Raw genomic sequence first — 21,109 nt, forward strand, 5'->3', positions numbered from 1 at the left:
AAGAATATGAAAATGTGAAAATAGGCTCCCACTTTGGTCCCCCCCCCCCCCCCCCCCCCCCCCCGAAAACAATGGGGGCACCCCTGGATGTGACACAAACATACTCAAAACTGCAATCACTAACGTACTTACAAGTTACAGCATACTAGATTTAGCATTCTTGGATTTAAATGAAGAACTTATGAAGATCCTCTCATTTGGGGGTTCTGGCCACCAAATAGGGCATGATGCCCATTTGAACAAATTCAGATTCATCACCTGCCAAGTACAAAGAAAATCTGTCATGAGTTTTTTACAAAGAAGCTAAATATGTGAAAATTTGGGCCCCAATTTGGTCCCCCCCCCCCCCCCCCCCCCCCCCCCCCCCCCCCCCCCCCCCCCCCCGGCTCCAAAGGGGGCACCCTGGATCCACATCTATAAACTTACACCTAAAGTCATCAACGTACTCACCTCATAGCAAAAACAAGCTTTATCACTTCACTGGTTCTTGAGAAGATTTTTCAAGATCACTTAAGTTTGGGTTTTTCGGGCTCCTGCCCATCCCTCACCTGCCATTTGAACAAACTGTGAAGTCCTATAATTCTGTATGATTGGATAATGCTGAAGCTTGATCCCCAGTTCCAAATTTCCTTATTTCGTTTCATTTTGTTCCTCGTTCCAAATTTTGCCTGTCCAAAGAGCCAGATGTCACCTACAAGATTATATGGTCATATAATAGAAAAATATTGATTTCCTATTTTTAGTAAATTATGCAAATTTATGCATGAAGTCATATTTTCACCTGTAACTCCGTTAAAAAGACTGAATTTCTGAGTCAGAATTCCTTAAGACATGTCGAACAATTTTCTTGCAAATAAATAGCACAATCAAATTCAATTTCTTTTGTTTTGTATTGTTTTTTGAATTTCTTATGTATTTTGTTTTTACAACCTTTTGTTTTCTAGTGTTTTTTTGGCCATAATTTGTTGCAGGCACTTTTTTCAAGCTCATTTACATTAGAATTCCAATGTGATAATAATAAAAGGCGACAGACCACGCCTTTTATTAGGATCTCTTTGTTTCACCTTAATTTTGGATATCTCAGCCATTTAAAGACCGATTTTCATCAAATAAACTTTTGATTCCCCTTAGACTTGTATGTTCTTTGACATCTCATAAAGTGGTTTCTGAATATCTCGCAAAACATTAAAAGCTAAATCCTCACCTCAACCAGAACTGTAGAGTCCCTTTAAGCCTTCCAGAAATGTATGATTCACCTTATTTATGAATACTGACCTATTTTTCTCGTTCATTGTACTTTAATCATTATTGCTCTGCGCCTACACCACTATGTGGTATGGTGTGACTGAGACAATATTAACCTGTTGAGGATGAGTCCCGAGTATACTCGGGCAAGTGTCTATGGGAAATGCGTGTTATAGCAAAATCAAACCGTCCTAAACGGGTTAACAATGTGTAGAAGATGTGAAGATTCTTTAACATAACATAAGGAAAGGCAGGTCCTGTTCTACAACATGACCACAAGCATCAAGAATTAAAGTGTTTTTATGCCTCCGCCAACAAAGTGGCTGGAAGCATTATGTTTTCGGGTCGTCCGTCCGTCCGTACGTCTGTACGTCCGTCCCGTTTTGTTTTTGTCGATATCTCAAGAACCGTGAGGTGGTTTTGCATCAAACTTGGTATGAGGGTATATCCTGGGGGGATGATACTTTGTTTGGATTTTACGGTCACGGGGTCAAAGGTCACAGGTTATTTTGTGAAAAAAAGGTTGAAATTTCATGTTTTTCTCCATATCTCGCAAATGGTTCAAGGTATCTTCATGGAACTTAGTATATATGCATGTACCGATGGGTAGTGATTATCTAGGGAAGTTGGGGGTCATGGGTCAAAGGTCAGGGGGTCAAAGGTCAAGGTCAACTCCTCAAAATATCACTACTTTCCTTATATTTATGCAATGCCTGAAGGATTTTTTTAAATCTTGATGTATGCATGTATAACCCAATATATATTCTGTGGGAAGTTTCTTGCCAAAAGGTCAAAGGTCAAAAGGTCAAAGGTCAAGTGAAAGTGCTGAATTGCACTTCTTCCTCCATATCTCAAAAGTAACTCAAGGTATTATCATGAAACTTACATATTTATGCATGTTCCACCTAACAGTGATTCTCTTTGGAACTGTGAGGTCAAAGGTCAAAGGCCAGGTTTAGATAATACTATTTTACCATTTGATACTGAAATTATACTTTTTCTCAATACCTTGAAAATTACTCAATGCATAAACTTATAAAAGGGTCAAAAGTCAAGTAAAAATCATCAGTTCCCCAAAATACCTGCACTCTGACATTTCAATCATTCATCCAATTGAACCTAGTTCTGGGAAAGTGAACATTCAGCACATATGTGGCAAACCTGTCATTTTAATATTTTGTCAATTGTGTGAAACTGCAATCACACATTGTCAAGACATTGTACTATAGGCCTGTTAGGAGAACCATGCATTATGGCGGAGGCATACACCAGTCGCCGTAGCGACATTTCTAGTTTTTTTTTCCTTTTCTTTTCGACAGAATACTTTCCCTGTCACATTTACTGTTTTCCTGCTTTTCAATATTACTTTGTACTACACTTGTGTATGTGTGTAACCTTCTCAAAGCAGAACATGTTCACACAGTGTACACATATGGGTGTGCTCCAAGTGTGCAGATACAAGGGCCCGGATATTAACAAGGTAAATAAGCTGGGCCAAATGACCTCGTTATGGGATTCCCCTGTACTAGAATTGACATGTATGTTCCACTTTACATTCTTCAGGGCCAGTGGTCAGCTGAGACCTTCAGTAGTCTTTTCTCCTCTTGCTGCTGCTCCCCCTCTCATGATCCTCCCGATTCCTGGAGCTCTCCTCTGCTGGCCGCTTGTCCGCCTTCTTCACAGTCTTGAAGAAATTGGCTAGACCAAAGACGTCCTCGTCCTCCTCACGCTCAAACTGCACTGGACCATCACGACGCCGAGAGGAGTCAGCACCAGCAAAACCCTTGTCTGGCACAAACCTAGCATGAGGAATTGTAGAAAGAGATATTTTAGTGTCTAATACATAAAAGACAGAATTTGATTTGACATTCCTTGCATAAAAACTGAAATGCTGCCTGATTCATTCAAATCCACAGCCTACACAGAAACTACTCTATACACATGTAAATGTGCTCAAACAAGCGTGTACGCACACACACACACACACACACACACTTCTCGTCTAATCTTTCTTCTTGCATGTAAATAACTGGTGATCAAATAATACAATATATACAAATAGTGAATAGTCACAGGTGCAATGGTACAAGATTTTGCACGAGTTCTTGTATCAAGTATATAAATTATCATCCCTGTGATGACACACTGAACCTTAGCTTATCATTTACTGTTTGAGAGAAAAAGATTTGTAAAGATTTCTTAATTTGGGGGATTTGTCTGTCTCCCCCTCCCCCTCCTCACCCCATCTCATGCATTATACTCAGGGAGGCACCTTCCCCCTCCCCCTAAAAAAAAACCAAAAAAAAAACCAACAACAACAACAACAACACAATATTAAATACTACAGATATACATAACTCACTTTTTGTTTCTGATGAGATTTTCCAACTCGTCACCATAGACGTCTTTGTCTGCGTTTTTGCTAGGTTTGTACAAATTGCCAGCAACATTGTGGTCTTTTCTCCATGGCCCGCTGTAGACATTATAACTGTCATCCTCTCCTCCTGCAAAGCCGCTGTCAAGACCCTTGGTGGAAAAAAAAAGTCAAAGACAATCAGTGCATTTGCACCTCATGTAGCATGTCTAGACACTAAGAAAATCCACTGAAAGGTTTTACTTAGATTGCAATGATGAAATCTGAGTGGGATGGACAACCCCCATCCCCATAAAAAACTAGAGCACATGGCCAGGGGACCCACTCGAGCACATGTATCCCCCGAACCCATCCCCCCATACCCCATTTGGATGACTTTTTAGGCCAACATTTTATATGTTATGGCAAATGGGGACCATTGTTTGCATTTTTGGCATTTTTAAGTCGTTTTCACACACTTCTTGTGCCACTACAGGTTATGAGTAGCAGTCTCCAAATACACTGGGTCATGTTCACTGTAGCAGGTGTGTAGTACTCACTCTGTTCATGAGATATCATGAAATCCAACAAGAAATTAGGCTGGCATAGCAAATACAAGAAATATTACATGGCATCCTACAGAAGACGAAACAATGAGAGCGCTGTCAACGAAAACTTGTGTTACCTAGAATAACCCCCCATAAACCTCAATAGCAAGTTTGAATAAAATCCGCTGTCATGTGGCTGACAGAGCACATACAAAAAAAGGTGACATGGCATCCATGTCAGAACACTGAGGGTGCCATCACCACAAACTGTTGTGTCATACATGTAGAATGACTACCGATAAACCTCCTTAGCAAATCTGAATAAAATCTGTTGAGTAACAATCAAGTTAATGCATAACTTTATAAGCATTTTTGCAAATTTTGACTGGATCAGGGTGACCTTTGACCCTGTAAAAGGTGGAACTGTGGGGCAGCACTACCAATAGGTACAGGTGTTTAGATTTGACTATGATACATTTACATACCAAATTTGAAAAAAGAAACACAGCCAGTATCATGCACACCCTGAAAATGCACCTTTTTGTGTAGAAAGATGGAACAAATCAGGGCGCCACCACCAAAATCAATAGGTGTCTTTGTTTTACCATATTGCACCTTCATGCCAAATTTGAGGATGATTCACGAAAAACTTCAGCTGGTAATGCTTATAAGCAAATCTCTGTGGCGGACGCAGTGGCGGCAGAGGCAGCGTGACGAGGCCAAATCGAGAGTTCGGGGGATACAATAAATTAACAAGGCAAGTGCCGTAATGTGTCTCGCCCACAAACATACAACACCTATTTTTTTTTATTTTGTTCACAAATGGACCTATGGATCAAAAGTTAGGAGTCATAATTTAATGCACAGTGCATTGGGCCCTAAAAGTTGATTGACCCCTGTCTGTGACCTTTGACCTTGTGGTGACCATCACCTCCCCAATGTACATCTACCATCCAAGTTTGGTCACAAATAGACTTACGGATCAAAAGTTATGGTCCATAATCAAAACGCGCCCTAAAAACTTAACATTGGGCCCTAAAAGTTCATTGACCCCTGCCTGTGACCTTTAACCTTGAGGTGACCTTCATACTTGGTAAAAGGTAAAACTTTGTATGACCACTCTTCCCTCCAAGTTTGATTCAAATTGAAGCCCAGAGTACAGTTATTCAAGTTTTTATAGCGTTACGGACGGACAGACAACGGACGGACGGACGGACGGGCGTACGGACGGACGGACGAAGGACGGACGGATGGACGATGGACAGACGGACGGCGCAGGCGATCCCTTAATCTCCCCTCACCTCCGGTGGGTTCAACAAAAATGAAGGCCAGAATATACAACGGTTGTTTATATCCAGCCCCTGGATTATGAAAATTTTGACTGCATTATTGTGTGCAATACATCACGTATGCCAACAGACACCCAAAAAAAACACATGCTGACATAGTCAAGTGCAAGGCACATCTGCTACGCACACCATGTTCATCCACAGACTAAACTTAAACCACTGATTTCACTTACAATTACCTTTGTCAATTTGGGCAAATACCTCTGGCACCCTGCAGGGTGGAGACATAGAGATACATCATCATCTTCCTAGTCTGGGTGATAAGACTTTGATGTGCTGATCAGTGTTCTTTAGTGTAGGATACAGTAAAGTACATTGCCAGTGTCATTGACCAGCACTTATAACTTCAAACAAATATATGGTAAAACATATCATCTGTGAACACTCAACAAATGTCCACACCTTGGTCTGGTTGAACAGTCTTTGGTCGAACTGGGCATCATCTGACCGTGTCCCACTAGCACCTGGAAGACCGAGGGCTATTTTCTCACTGACATCACGTTCCCGCTGCCTCTCAATTCGTGACCTGTCAGTTTGAAGAACAGAGTTTTGTTTGCACAGGTAAGTGATTCATCAAATCTGTGACACACATGCAGAATGTTGTGATTTATGAGTAGTGTACAAACTGCAGAATAGTGTTCATGCAAAAGTTAGTAGAGATTTGACTTTACATACTTACAAATTCCAACACAAAATACTCAACGTGGTACAGCAGCCTCTGCATAATCAGGTACTGCTTAAAGGACAAGTCCACCTTCATAGACATCTGGATTGAGTAAATGTAGCAATATTAGTAGAACACATCAGTGAGGGTTTGAGGAAAATTGGACAACCCATTCAAAAGTTTCTGCTCAGTCACTGCTGTGAGAGAAGACTACTAGAGCTTGTGATGTCATACTGTATGTGCACAACGTAAGGGAAATTCAACATTTTTTCGTTTTTCTCGCATAATAAAAGAACCCTTGACTTGCCTCTTTCAGAAGGCAAGGAGAATAATATTACCCTTAACGTACATCTGTGACAAGCCAAGGAAATGTGTACTTTAAAAAAAAAAAAAAATTTTTTTGAAATTCTCTGTATATTTTCCTTATATCGTACGCATGTGACATCATACACTGTAGTAGTCTTCTCATCCAGCAGTGACTGCGCAGACACTATAAAAATTCATAACTTGTGCATGGATTGTCTGATTTTCTCCTAACTTTCACTGATGTGTTCTAGTTATATTGCTGCATTCACTCATTCCACATGTATATGAAGGTGGACTTGTCCTTTAATAGGGTACTCTGCCTGAGGATGGTTTTACAATAAGGATATGCACTTCTGTCTCACAGGGTAAAAAAAAAAGTTTGTTTGTGTTCCCTGATATTTTTGTTTGTGCATTACAGTACGGTTGAATTTTAAAAATCTGACAAATTGGAGCTTCACGTGATCAACTTTTTTTTTTAATTGTGTGAAACATGCCAGTGGTGACAAAAGTCTAGCCCTTGGACCTCTGATACAACCATCCTACCACGCCAAGCTCTTGGGGGGGGGGGGGGGGGGGCTGATTTTTGAAGGATGTAAAGTATGAAAAAGTATCAAATTTCAAGTTTCAAACACTTTTATCTTAGCAAATTCACAATTTTCATTGAAAAATCCCCAGTCAGTCCCCACGACAGCGAAGATTTAATGATCCCAAACTCCAAAAATCAGTTAAATCACATTTGTTGTATGTCCCCAATAGGCGTATCAAGGGTGCTTTTACAGGTAAAGCTTCAATGTCCTATGGTTACTGGTTGCTGAGATTAGTGTAAAAAAAATCAGTTGGAGAGGACATTTAAAGTTTGCAGAGCACCTTTTTTTGACATACAGATAACAAAATAAAGAATACTTACATAATGTTTACCCCTTAACCCTAAAAAGACCGGGGTGGGGGCGCTGATTGAGCCCCCCCCCCAACATTTTTCACAATAAATCCATAACATAAAAATCTCGGGCCGCGACGTTTCACGACTTGTTTCTTTTAAGTCTTGCGCAACTTTTCACATTCAAGACCTAATTCGTGACACCCAGGTATGCGGTTCAGAAGTTACGCAATATTTTGTAAGTGCATGACAAACCCCAAATTGCTCAAAAACGTGATTTCATGTACAAATCCAACGCAAATTCTGTTTCTAACCAAAATTCATAAATGTATCATTATTTTTACTTTTGCAGATTAAAATCAATTAATTTCATGTTGTTTATGATCGGAACAGTGTTGCCGATGATTTCCATAAAAAAAACAATGAAAAACCCAAAAGTCTAAAACAATGAAATACTTCAGAAATTTAAAAAACAATAAGATACAGAAGATAACATTTTCGATACCGCCATTTTTTCGATGTACATTCATTAAGAATCCTACAAAGAGTACCTAGACCCAAAAATTAGCAGTTTTGGACCTTTATTTACAGATTTATAGCCAAATCAACAATTTTTTAAAATTCCTGCATAAATTAGTATATAAATTAGCATAAATTAGTATATAATTAATTTATGAAAAATAAATTTGAATAATTGTGAAATAATTACCTATTCAGTTTTGTAGATAATGTTGTGGGTGACGCGTGTGCCAATTTTCCTCGCGATAACGAGGTCAATGGCCAAGCTCTTGGGGGGGGAGGGAGGGCCTGAAATCAGCCCCCCCAGTCTTGCTAGGCATCAAAATACCCCAGTCTTTTTAGGGTTAAATGACTGATGAAAATTATGATTACCGAGTTCAAAAAGAAAATTTTCTTTGATATGTGTCATCGAAATGTAAAATTCCAAAGAGAATCACAGTCAGTTAGGACATGGATACATGTAAATATGGAAAGAGTTTCATGATGATACCTTGAGTCACTTTTGAGATATGGAGAAAGAAGTGAAATTTAGCTCTTACACTTCAGCTTTAACCTTTTGACTTTTGACCTTTCCGCTCCAAACTTCCCAGAGAATCTCTATTGGGTAATACATGTATATATTAAGTTTCAAGAAAAATCCTGCAGGCATTGCATAAATATGAGGGAAAATAGTGAAATTTTGAGGAGTTGACCTTGACCTTTGACCCCCTCACCTTTGACCCATGACCCCTAAATTCCCTAGATAATCACTGCCAGTCAGTACATGCATATGTACGAAGTTCCAATACCTTGAACCATTTGCGAGATATGGAGAAAAAAGTGAAATTTTAATCTTTTCCCTTGACCTTTGACCTCATGACCCGAAACTCTCTCTGGGTAATCTTTTTTTGGTAGTGCATGTATGCACTAAGTATCAAGAAAATACCTTGTGGCATTGCATAGATATAAGGGAAATAGTGAAATTGTGAGCATTTTGACCTTAACCTTTGCCCTTCAGCATGGGCACCCAAAAGTTGATAGGCACAACTTCGTCAACTCGTACATATACATGCCAAGTTTTATTAGGGTACCTCAAATGGTTTTTTGGTTACGCTGTCCACAAAATTGATAATGGATGGAAGGATGGAAAGAGGGATAACTCAAAAACTTAATGCCTCAGGCAACACTTCGTGGCCGGAGGCAGAAAAAATGGACATAGCACTGTTGAGAAATCACCTCGGTGCAAATAGTTTTACCATCCCCCTCTGAAGCAGTAGATATTTGTTTTATATCCCTCTCGAGCATTTTACTAGATGACAAGGTTCCCTTTTGGAAATGCGTAGGCTTAACGTTCTGGGCCGTGGCAGTGCAACAGCGCATGCAGCGCGTAGCGGACACTGCTGCACTGTGTAATATAATAAGCCACCGTGTATTCATCGTTGTTGATTCCTCTGAGCTATACAGCACAGAACTGCGAGAGGAGGTCCAGTGCCCCGTTTCATAAAAAGTTGATATGATAGCAACTCTTACTAGAATAGCAATCGTCATGGTAACAATGAGAATCCAGCTTCCTGATTGGCTGTTGCTATTGGAAGTTGCCATTCCAGCGAGAGTTGCCATCCTAACATCTCTTTATGAAACGGGGCCCTGGACTAGAAGTAGGCTTAAAGCGGCTTCGTTATCCAGATCATTTCCAAAGTCGGTTTTAGTTTCCTAAAATAAAGTCAATTATCTTTATAAGTCTAATTAGCATATTCCACTAATTAGAACTAGAACTATCACTCAATGTGATTAATACCCCCACTTTACACAGAGGGAGTTAGCTAACTAGCAATACTTTGTATGCTTTTCATTGAAAGAAAAGACAGAAACCATAACAATGTATTGTTCAACATTGAATAAATGTCTATTTTGCTCACTGATAGTCACATGTGCCATACTGAAGTCAAGTGCTCAAAACCTGACAGAGTAAGATAAGTAAATTGGCAATTTCTATGATTTTTATTAAAAAATGTTGTTACCATGGCAACACAATGTTTGACATACGGTAACAAAAAATGAAGTTTGCACAACTACATATCACAGCTGTCACGTGTGCCAAATTTCAAGTCAAATGCTCAAAAGCTGAGGGAGTTAGCTGGATATCATTGCATAATTTTCATTCAAAATATGTGATTGCGCTCCGTCGGAATGAGTCAAAAGTCGCAAAAAATGAAATCGTAGTTATGCCTATAAGTGAATTCTACAGACTCTAAGCTTTACACTGATATGTAATACAACTCATTTCGATATCCCTATCGATCATAAAAACGAATATTAACTACGTTTATGATGTCAGTCCATTTTCTAATTAACGGAGAAAATCGCTCTCAAAGTTCAGGCTACGTTCAAGTTCACAACCTGTTTCTTTCACGGGACGAAACAATACAACAGTCCTGCTTAGCGACGGCGTTTACGCTCCATCGCACGCACTACCGTATAAGGCGATAGCTCGGGTATGTAAGATAATTAACCAATCGCAGGACAGGTCTGTCATTAACGATTCTGACCAATACGGCAGCCCGAATGTAAACTTCGGCACGTTTGTGTCCGTGCCGCTGCCGCTGCATGAATGAGTCGGTACGCGTTGTGTGTCGGCTGCGTTGTGGTTTGCCGCAAGTTTTTAACTCACAAACAATAGGAAACAGTTGAAAGAAAAAAAGAGAAGCGTCTTTTAGCGAGGGCGTTGATCGCTTCCATTCTCCTCCCATGTTGTTGTCAATGGAAACTAAAGAGGATGCGTTTAGCAAGTACTAATACCTAAATAGAACCTGAGAACCTATTGTAGGCAGGCACGCAATGCGTCTTCCGAGAAGCGTCTTTTAGCGAGGGCATTCATCGTTTCCATTCTCCTCCGATGTTGTTGTCAATGGAAACTAAAGATGATGCGTTTAGCATGCAAGTACCAATACCTAAATAGAACCTGAGAACCTATTGTAGGCGGGGGTTCAAAAGACAGCATCAGTAGAAAAAGTCAATGAAGTTAATTAAAGATAGTCGTCTTTTAAAAAAACCCTCAAATTACGCACATGGTCGTAATGTTGCAGAGCATCAAAGACTGCCTTCGTGTCTGTTCTGCTGCAGCTGTATACAGCCGTAACATTCTGAATTCCTGCCATATTAGGCACATTTCCTTTATAGGCGTTGCGTGCACAGTAATTATCGCTTATCACGCTTGCCAATACTGCACATATTATACGTATCAGAAGCAAAGGTTGATGTAGGCTTGACAGCTTCACGTTGGGTTTACAATGATTGTATCATAAATATACTTCTTGTTCTCAGTCACTTTTGTAATACCATAGCATATAAAAAAAACATTAACTTGTAGCTTAAGCTGATTTTTTTTAACACTTTCGGAGTTACAATCTTTCTACATTTGAGAAGTGGAGTATAGATAATAATACTGACAAATATTCGGAATTAATACTTAGGCCTTCTTCATTTCGTTTTGTATTCACAAACCTTATTAGCAAAAATGATTGCTTGATTACTTTCGGGTAAAGGAACCACCGGAAAGGAACCCCATATAATTGTCTTGTTAACGAACCTAAGCTAATAGCGAACCATATTTCATTGTGTGATTAACGCACCTTCAGAATAATCAATTGTATTACCCCCCCAAGAAAAAAAAAAGCATTTAAATGTCATGCGTTGTCAATAGTGATAAAAGGCCCGTTTTTGTTTCGTAGTGTGTCTCAGTAGTCCTGTGCTTATTTCTAAGGATGTGCCTCTCTTAATGATTGCGATTGATGTTCAACTATTTCTTTCACGCAAGCATGAACAAGAAGCTAAAATTCAGGCAAGGAGACGAGTTTTCTTCCATGAGATACAATCATCAAGACACACATCTATTCCTGAAAGTTGTGTGATTGCTTATGTGCTAAAGAATTGTGTCCATTACATGAATCAGGCACTATACAAAACGGTTGAAATCTACTGAAAGTCGAACTTCGTTTTTTTTTTTAAATTTCATTTCCATTTCAAGCGGGGATAGACTAGAAATTAGTTTGTCTATACTGGCAGGAGACATTACAGTTTTCCAGTACATGCTCCGCATTTAAACAGTCGCCATATTTTCGTGGTCAGAAATAAGAGAATGGACACATGATATATTATAAAAATGAAAATACAAAACAACGAACATGCCACATGTACAAACATTATGAACTTCAATGAATTAAACTTACCTGTGATATTCTGCATAAAAAAACAAGCACGCCGATTAAATAATTTAATAGAATTAATAGAACACACAGCGATCATGCGTGGCAGATCAAATCAAGTTCAATTGGTGAGAAAGCTAAATGAAGTTAAAAAGTTGACTTCTTTTTGTTTCTCTTTCAATTCATGAAAACAGAATTATATTGTATATCTATTGAAGAGGATTGTCTCTGTTGCGAACGATCGCCATATATAGCACTGTTAGTCTTCTGCGCAAATCCGAATCCTTACATACTTTAGTTTTTGCTTGATAATGTAATAACCCTGCTTATAACTTTATAAAGGACTCGCAAATTAAAAAGTTTCAAACCGTATACTAAAACATTATATTGTACACGGTGTATTTCAAAAAACATTTTGAATGCGTTGTGTGTTAGCATGTTAATCGCATCAATCTGCCTTTTATTTTCCGTACGTAAAGCGCACAGAAACGTAACCAAATGTTACCAAATACAGTGAAATGCATTGTACGGCGTGGTACTATCATTAGAAGTATATCCCATTCCTTTCTTTTTTAATTTGCTTGAAGCAGTCGTCAAACCATGTGTCATTTTCGTAGTGACATCACTTAGGAATTAGAATGTATGAGGATAATCGTTACTCATTTATGTTGCGCTACTATTATAGCATTTACATTTTCCAACTTTTATTGACATGCAGTATTATGTTACTGTATGGTTACGATTACGAATGTTGGTTATGAATTCAAAAGACTGGTTCATTAATAGAACTATAAAGGTAATAGCTGTTTTGAAAGTAGTTCGATACAAGTTCAAACGCAATCGAAGTCATCGTCATAGGGGGAACTGATAGCTCTAGAAAACTTGTTTAGGCTAGTAAAGATTGCCGTATGCAATCTTTGTAGAAAAGTTTTGATTTAGGCCATCTTTTGAGTATTTTGAGAAATTATATAAAGAATTATTTGTTTTGATTATGTCAAGAATAAGTTTGAACTATGAGAATAAAAAGGCACGGTTACCCAAACAATGTCGTAGTTCGATTAGACATGATGGGTAAAGTGAATTCATCACTTGACTAATCCTTACTGAATTGATGATCACTTCTGTAAACCATCAGTTATGTCTTATAGATGATAACTCTGTAATCGTAGTCAGAATTCTTTTGAGCGATGAGACGAAAACCAACAAACAAAATGCCGTGTATCATCGCTCGAGATTCCAACATTTGGCGTCACCCGACCAACAATAAGTGACGAATCAAATGGAATATTATGTTGTGGGACAGCAGACTGTGTTACGATTTTTGAATGTTTCGAGCAATTGTTTAAAAAAAAAGAGAAAATGAGGCAGAGTTCAAGAAATTAGAAAAAAAGCACGTAAATGCAGGCGATCATGTTTGATAATCAAAGTAAGAGATTACAATCGGCCGTGCGGATGTATATGATTGCCTTATTTACATGTCTGATTTCTGTAAAGTACATATATATTATATTCAAATCTAAGTTCCCTTCCCTCCTTGATAAATGTTGTGTTGGGTTTTCGCTATAGACATTTATTAGGAAACGCTGTAAAAACGACAACAAATGCCTACTATACTCAAGAGATGACCTATACATACATGAAACACAAACATTCAGTACGTTCTGATATAATGCAACTGCTTGTTTGTTTGTTTGTTTGTTTGTTTGTTTGTTTGTTTGTTTTGAATTACCATGGTGTTTGTCGGGGGATAGATGAAGAAATGTAGAAAAGTGTATCACTCTCAAATCCGGATGATTGCGATACAGTACGTGTGTATCCCCGCCCTTTCTATACAGGTAAACGATTTAAGTTTGGTATGATATTATAAAAGCCTGCATGAGTCACGCAGAAGAACTGATTCCGCAATCACTTTTAGCCTTTCATAAAATTAACGTTTTAAGATAGTAACGATAGCTTGTAGGAGATAGTTAGTTGCACGGTGTGTGTAACCGACACACAGCGACGTTCTTGAATGTCTCCGCTTTGTGGTCGACCGGAATATTTACATGTAAAGTGAATGGCGAAACCCGGAAGAAGGGTGATACCCACTAATATCGCCCGCTGACCTCCACGACCCTGCAAAATACCAACTGCTATTGCCTCGCAAAACTACCTCGTATGGGTAAAAACATGTAATATGTTGATAATTTTCATCCAAGAAGTCTAAAAATGTAGATACTGTAACTTTTTAAGGATTTTCTAAGGGTGGCCTGGCTGCTTCAAAATCTACAATAGAACAACTGCATGGGATATCTGTAAAACTGGTAAAATCTGCAAATCATTGAATCAGTCTTGCACCAAACATCTCATTCTCAGATTTTCTGTTCTGTATACTTCCTACTTTATCAATATCATTATGAAAGGCCAAGCCCAATGAAATGAAATCAGTATAAAAAGTCAGATTCATCAATGATCATACTAATAGCAATATCTATCTTCACACTACTAGCATTAACAATTTTCATGACTTTCTCATTGTAAGATTACCAACATACATGCAAAAGTGGTTGAACTGTTTACCTCTTGTCTGGAGCTGCTCGAGCTATATTTCTTTCTCTTTGTCTCTCACGGTGACGGTCTTCACGGATCTTATCACGCTCCCTGACATCTTCATCAGCATCTGGACAAATTTTCAATTCATTTGATAATATTTACCAACACAAGCAAGTTAATTATGCAAAAAGTATTTACAAAGATAAAACCTAAACCTTCGGATGTATATTACATGCAGTCACCATTTACAACAACCAAAAAGAAAAAGCAAAACACAACCAAATAACCAAACAAAATCAAATCTGGTACACACAGGACGCTCTAAAAATAGTCCTAAGAATATAGCTAAGGTCTAGAAAGCTTAGAAAAGGAACAGGCTCACCTGAAATAGGAACAGGGGCTTGGAAAAAGGTGCAAGCACCAGGAGCTTCACAGAATTACGAGGTGTCGAGAGACAGTCGCAATAGGAATGTGGGAGAATGTCTGCTGCCAGGCAGTTTTTATAAGGCAGTTATGGGTGGGATCTGGGTTACTTAGAATACATCAGCTGGGCTTTCTTTGTTTCTCTTCTTTCACTTTGCGAGACAGAGGGCAACATTTTGAAAATGCAGTTTAAAGGCACAGGTAAGAATCTATCATGACGCAGATATAAAAAAATGTGAACTCTGTAGAGGATCACTTTGCAGAACAAATTAATAAAGGCTCCTTCGAGTGATGAAATTTCCCAAACTATTAGACTGCCCTGCTATTCTTATTTCTGTTTTGTCTCCTGTGTGATATAATGCCTTTATACTTGCTCAAACTAAAAAACATCCTCAGCAAAGACATACATTTGCATATTGTCCACTACAGCCCATGACAATCTCATTACTCACCCATCGCAGATCTGATGCCTGCCCTGTCTTCCCTTGCCCTCTGAGCAATAGCACGCAGCTGTTCTTCATGCTTTTCCTTTTCTCTCTGAGCAACCTTTCGTTCCATCACTGCACGCATCTCCACAGCTTCTCGGGCCTATGGAGGAAATGGATATGTGGGTCACACGTACATACCACTTTTATATGCTTGTCTGAACTGAATGAATAGATTGAACTGTTAGATTGATCTGATCTGTATTCTTGCTTCAAAATGCAAATGTAGAGAAACAAAATCTAGAGACTGAGGCTTTGATCCTTGCATCGGAACCATCATCATATGCATGCATCTGAGCATAGGTTAGCATGAAGTCTAGTTTAAATGGGCTAGCTCTGAAGAATTTGACAAGAAAAAAAAACAAAACTTTGCACAAACACATACAGGAAAGCGACATTACCCCAAAATAATGTCCTCAGTACTGTTCAATGAATAAACAAAATAGCAAAATCATGTCTAAAGAAATACGTATGAAACTTGTCACTTGAAGACAAGTTAGATGATACGCTGGGTGGGTCATCAGATATCGATCACCTGTGATCGACACATCAAAGTATGGTGTTATCAATTCAACAAGTAACCACACCCTTATAGGCATATCAAAACATGAGGAACAAAAGCTAATATGTGAAAGAAAAATTAACAATCACTTTGTTCCGATTACATGTGCATTTTCACTTTTAGACTACAAAATTTTCACCCTGATCAAGACATTCAAAAAGATTAAATGCAAGAACACTGAAGCTTGTCGTCTAAGCTACACAACACACTTAACTTTAAGAGGAAATGGAGCAAAACCAACTGAAATACAGCTTCCAGAACGTTGTCAAGTCCATGCATCATTGGCAAAAACATCATCTCCCATAGACATAACAAGTAAACTTGGTAGATTTTGACACTTTGCATTATACAGTTGTAACACGATTTTCAATATGATGATGTCATGACACTGAAAACAATGATGCTGCCTCGAAAGACAATAATGTCCACAGTACATGTCCAAATTTGGAAGAATATGGAGCAAAAATGACCAGGATATGCACAAATGAATGTCATAAACACTGCATCATGAAATTCAATTCCACTTTTTTGATTTCAGATGACGATATGATGACATCATTCTACTTTGTCTGAAATATTGACACTTGAAATGCTAGGTAAAAAAAAGAAAAAAGAAAGTTGTTTGTTTTCCTTTAACCCTAGAAAGACTGGGGGGGGGGGGGGAGGGGCTAAAGGGCCGCGGAAATTTGCACAATGGTAGTGTGCGATGTAATCTACAAGATGGTATATTCACATTTTCCAAAATAGCCTTTTTTAATTTTATTTTGATTAATCATGCTGTTAATTTATGAGGGAAATCAGACTCTTTGATCTAAATCAGTGAATAAAGCTCCAAAAGTGCTCATTTTTGGTGTAATTATTCTTTGTGGCATTCTTAGCAAATGTACTTGAAAAAAAAAATCGGTATCAAAATTATTTTCTTATTTATTTTATTGTTTCATGAATTTCTTATGTATTTCATTGTTTTTTCGACCTTTTGTTTTTGTTGTTGTTTTTTTAACAAAATTTGAGGCAGACACTTTATGAAGCATGATACTCCTAAAACAAATTAATTTTAGCCGTTGAGAGTAAAAATAAGCATATTTATGTGAACCATGTGAAAAAACTCAATTTGCATTGACTTTGTACACAAAATCACATTTTTGAGCCATTTTCGGCCTCACGTGCATGTACAAAAAGTTATGTAACTTCAGAACCGTACCCCCGGGCGTCACAAATTTGATGTCAAAATGTGCGGGAAACTCGAAAGAAAAAAGTCATAGAGCATCGCGGCGAGAGCATTGAGTGTTGCAGAGTAATTGCGCAAAATGTCGAGGGGGGCCTTTTAGGGCCCCCCCCCCCCCCCCCCCGTCTTTTTAGGGTTAACTGTCAAAACCCAAAAGGGTCGGTAGGTCTTTTTGTTGTTTTGTTTTTGTTTTTAATACTGGGTCTGCATTTTTCCTTTGGGGTTGTGTCCGCTGTTTGGCGGACTGCATTAACACCTCCAGTGCATTTGCAGCATGATTCGTTTCTGGCAATTCTTCGATTTCGAGTTTAACTTTGAACAGAATAGACCCCTAGGGCGCATATTTATTACGTTCAACACTGCTCTCCAAGCGATTTGTTCAAACTAACGTCTTGCCAGGGCCCGATGGGAGAGGCAGAAACACTAAATGACAAATACTTATAACGGTCTGTAACTCTTCTTTGTTGAACTTAGCAAACAGCTCAAAAAAAGTACCTTCCAGTGAGATGCTGGCGACCAAACTCCACACAGTTTTGCTGCCATGACAGCTGGGTACGGATACTGCATAAGTAGCCATCTTGGCTGTTACACCGTGCTGCCGTGGTAGCTAGCTATGCACATGCATGCATTGATTGGATTTCGTGTGCGTGCGTGCACGCATGTGAGCCAAAAAGCTAGCTAGCATGCAGTACATGCTAAAAGTAGCCGGCTGCCCCGAGCGGCTTTAATATGCTTGTACATGTGATGTGATGTGATGTGATGAAAAAACATTTTTAGACTTTTTTTTTCATTCTTTCTTCAGCTTAAAATGGATAATATTGGGTTTAAAACCATTCACACATTTGTAGAAGATGACATTTATGGGAAAATTAAACTTGAAAGAGTAAAAAAAAAAAACCAAATTAAAAGAAACCCGACCTGAGATTTCCATGATTCTCGGTCGGTCGCGAAGGGCAAACAAACCATTTTTTTTTAGCCTTATCTACAATGTACAAGTAAAAATAATCCCAAAACTAAAAAACGACTGCGTTCAAAACTAGTATGCCCCTTGACATCAGCCCCCAACACTTTCTCCCATAACTGGATAAGCATATATAAATAAAAAACTAACCCTACCAATGTAGGGTTAGTTCCCCAAAGGGGGAAGGTGGGTGGGAAGCTCAAAAGGTAACTTAAAGATATTCCTCTCATATATAAGATGTATCCCTTCGGATAATCATAATATATTGCTTAAATCACATAACCAATGCTGATTAGCACAGACACGAACTACAACAGTGGGAGGCTTGGAAACGAGATGAAGATGGCATTAATGTGAGGACTTGTGGGCACTAGTGTCAGTACCAGTAGTGCCTGCTGCGGATATCTCAAGGACAGCCCTTCCGAAAGCTGCTTCCTTTACCACTATGTCTTTAAGGAAACAAGAAATGAAAGAATTCGAGTTGGACCAATAGGCCGCGTTATGGATCTCCCAAAGCTCGATGAGGCGATACCGATACACAATATTCGATATAGCTGTGTGCAGACGGAGGCGAACGAAAAATGTGCACACACCAATGGTCTACGCGCGGCTACTATTTTCAGATTTGGCTACTATTGCAGCACGCACTAGCTGATTTATTAAAATTAATTTATTAAAATTGATATTTCACAGTTTGGGACATTTTTTGTGATGGGACAGAACTTTCTCTAGAATTCTTAGGACATGCTCTCACACCTCTCAAATTTAAATTTTAGGGGAGAGACTCCCTTTAAACAGTGTCCGCAAAGAGCCGAGTGCTCTTGTGTCCAGCCATCCTCATACAGTCAACTAATCACCGGAGATAGTAGCTACTGATACTGCGCCAAAACAGAACCACAGTGGACACGAACAATGAAGACAAGTTCGTAATGATTTCATCTTTGCCACATACCTTTTAGTGCGCGCACGGGACACCAGGTTTTGTCCTCCTCGAGAGAGGGATGCAAGGAGAACTTCAGAAGGAAAGTCTCTACTGGTTACGAAGACTCGGTCTGATTTTTGGAAGAAAACCTGGTCTAGGGATCAGCCTTACCCATGCAGGTTCCCAACAAATATGTCCCTGGTCATACACAACCCACACATGGAACAGACTCAATGACATGAAGCAAAGGCAATCAGGCAGACCGTCTTCAAAGTAAGATTCTAAAGAAAAGCTTTGGCCAAGGGTTCAAAGACAGCCCTCGCAGGGAACCTAAGAACAAAAGGAAGACTCCAAGCAAAGACTTTACCGAAGGCCTCTTCAAGAAGAATGATCGCAACAACTTGGTAAGGAAGGGAGAGGTAGATACTGACCTCCTGATGATAAAACCCATACGACAGGGAGCAAAAGCTGACCTGTAGGGCCTGATAGTAGCCAAAGCAAGACCCTTATCTAAGAGATCAACCAGAAATTCCGCATTCTGACCTAAAGAGGCAGTAAAGGGATCACAAGCGCGATCTTGACACCACTTCCTGAAGTGTTCAATTCTGGAATCATAAGTAATTCTAGAGGATGCTGCAAGCTGTGTCCAGCTCTTTTAGAAAGGCCTGCTTCTATGCCTTGTTGCCTGAGAGTGGCCAAAGAGAAAGATGAAGGAAGAGCTTTGACATCTTGGTGCTTCACGAACAAGAGATGCTGAACAGGAAGATCATGAAGGACAGGCAGAGCTCTGGGGAATTTTACCAGGAGAAGCAACAGAAGTGGAAATAATGGTCTCTGAGGCCAAAAGAGTGCTATCAGAAACAACTCTGCCATGCCTTGAACAATCTCCTCCAAGAACCTGGGAAGCATCACAAACAGGTGAGCTAACACCGTAGCTACATGTACTATCCAAGTGAAAAAACCCAAGGGGAGTCCTTGATAGCGAGCAGAAGCGCAAAATAAATGTAAGTTCGATTCTCTTTCTCTCTTTTTTTAATAATCATGGTAAAATTGGCCTATCACAATCAGCCTGTAACTATGGTATAATTGGCTTACCATAGTCTTGCAGTTGTGTGGACAGGCAAAAAAAGTGAAGTCGCCCATCCAACTGCTAACTTTGCTTGAGAATGCTTGACATGGCGTGAAAGGGAGGTTTCTCATTCAACTACTAACCTCGTTGGATGACACTTGACTTGGGGGGAAAACTCATTCCATCCACCAAGCCACGCCGCCTACCTCTAATACATGAATCCCCTGGAATTGTGAAATACAGGGGCGTGAAAATGTGCATCTTTGAGATTTAGAATTATCCGTAACTCACCTGATGGTTTCAAAACGGAGAAAATCAGAGACGGACACGATTGCGACTGATCTATCCCTTCAGTCATGACGCCCTTTAAAACAATGTTTCAATCTCTTGCGAAATGACAAAAGAGTCTCCGACATCGGATGTGTTCTGGTGGCTTTACGTAACAGTCCCGGAAACAAAAACTAGAAATACAATGCAGTAGGTGTTCTTTTAGATGACTACAGAAAAGACAAAACTGTCCTCAGAGATTTCTTTCCAGGCGCGATGAAATAAGCTTAAACGGTCGCCAACTTTTGGAGGAGAAAACTACCATACTTGAAGTTGAATTAACTTCTTTTGGCGTTTTAGTGGAAGAGGGCATAGACTTCTCAAATCATCCTCTTCCCCCGCGACCAGAAAGGGGACGGCTCTCTTTCAGACCGAATCGCTTTCTGAATCCACGAAAGGGATGAGGTCGGAACTGAGATGGCTTAGCTCTTAGGAGGGAGCCCCTCCTTTATGCTAACGGCCTCACATTTTTATACCAGTTCACCACCTCATCGGCCGCCTTCTGAACTGCAATGTCAGAATTAGTTTGCTCCAAGAATTGACCACCACATTGGAAAT

The 21,109-nt window shown here is 39.3% G+C and overlaps 1 protein-coding gene across 2 annotated transcripts in view; it reads right to left on the reverse strand.

Moving 5' to 3' along the window:
* Positions 1-379: 379 nt before the first annotated feature.
* LOC139733140 (SNW domain-containing protein 1-like) overlaps positions 380-21,109 on the reverse strand; it is a 132,794-nt gene continuing 112,064 nt past the window's right edge. For both annotated transcript variants that reach the window (XM_071643980.1, XM_071643982.1), the window contains exons 11-15: positions 15,453-15,588; positions 14,605-14,704; positions 5,898-6,021; positions 3,608-3,771; positions 380-3,044 (exon numbers count right to left, since the gene is read on the reverse strand). In XM_071643980.1, the coding sequence (XP_071500081.1) occupies positions 2,831-3,044; positions 3,608-3,771; positions 5,898-6,021; positions 14,605-14,704; positions 15,453-15,588 (738 nt within the window). In that variant the 3' untranslated portion in view covers positions 380-2,830. The remainder of the gene's footprint in view (positions 3,045-3,607; positions 3,772-5,897; positions 6,022-14,604; positions 14,705-15,452; positions 15,589-21,109) is intronic.

Source organism: Diadema antillarum, unplaced genomic scaffold, assembly GCF_040938485.1.
Source record: "Diadema antillarum isolate AM-2024a unplaced genomic scaffold, OU_Dant_1.0 seq00000461_RagTag, whole genome shotgun sequence".
Lineage (NCBI taxonomy): Eukaryota > Metazoa > Echinodermata > Echinoidea > Diadematoida > Diadematidae > Diadema > Diadema antillarum.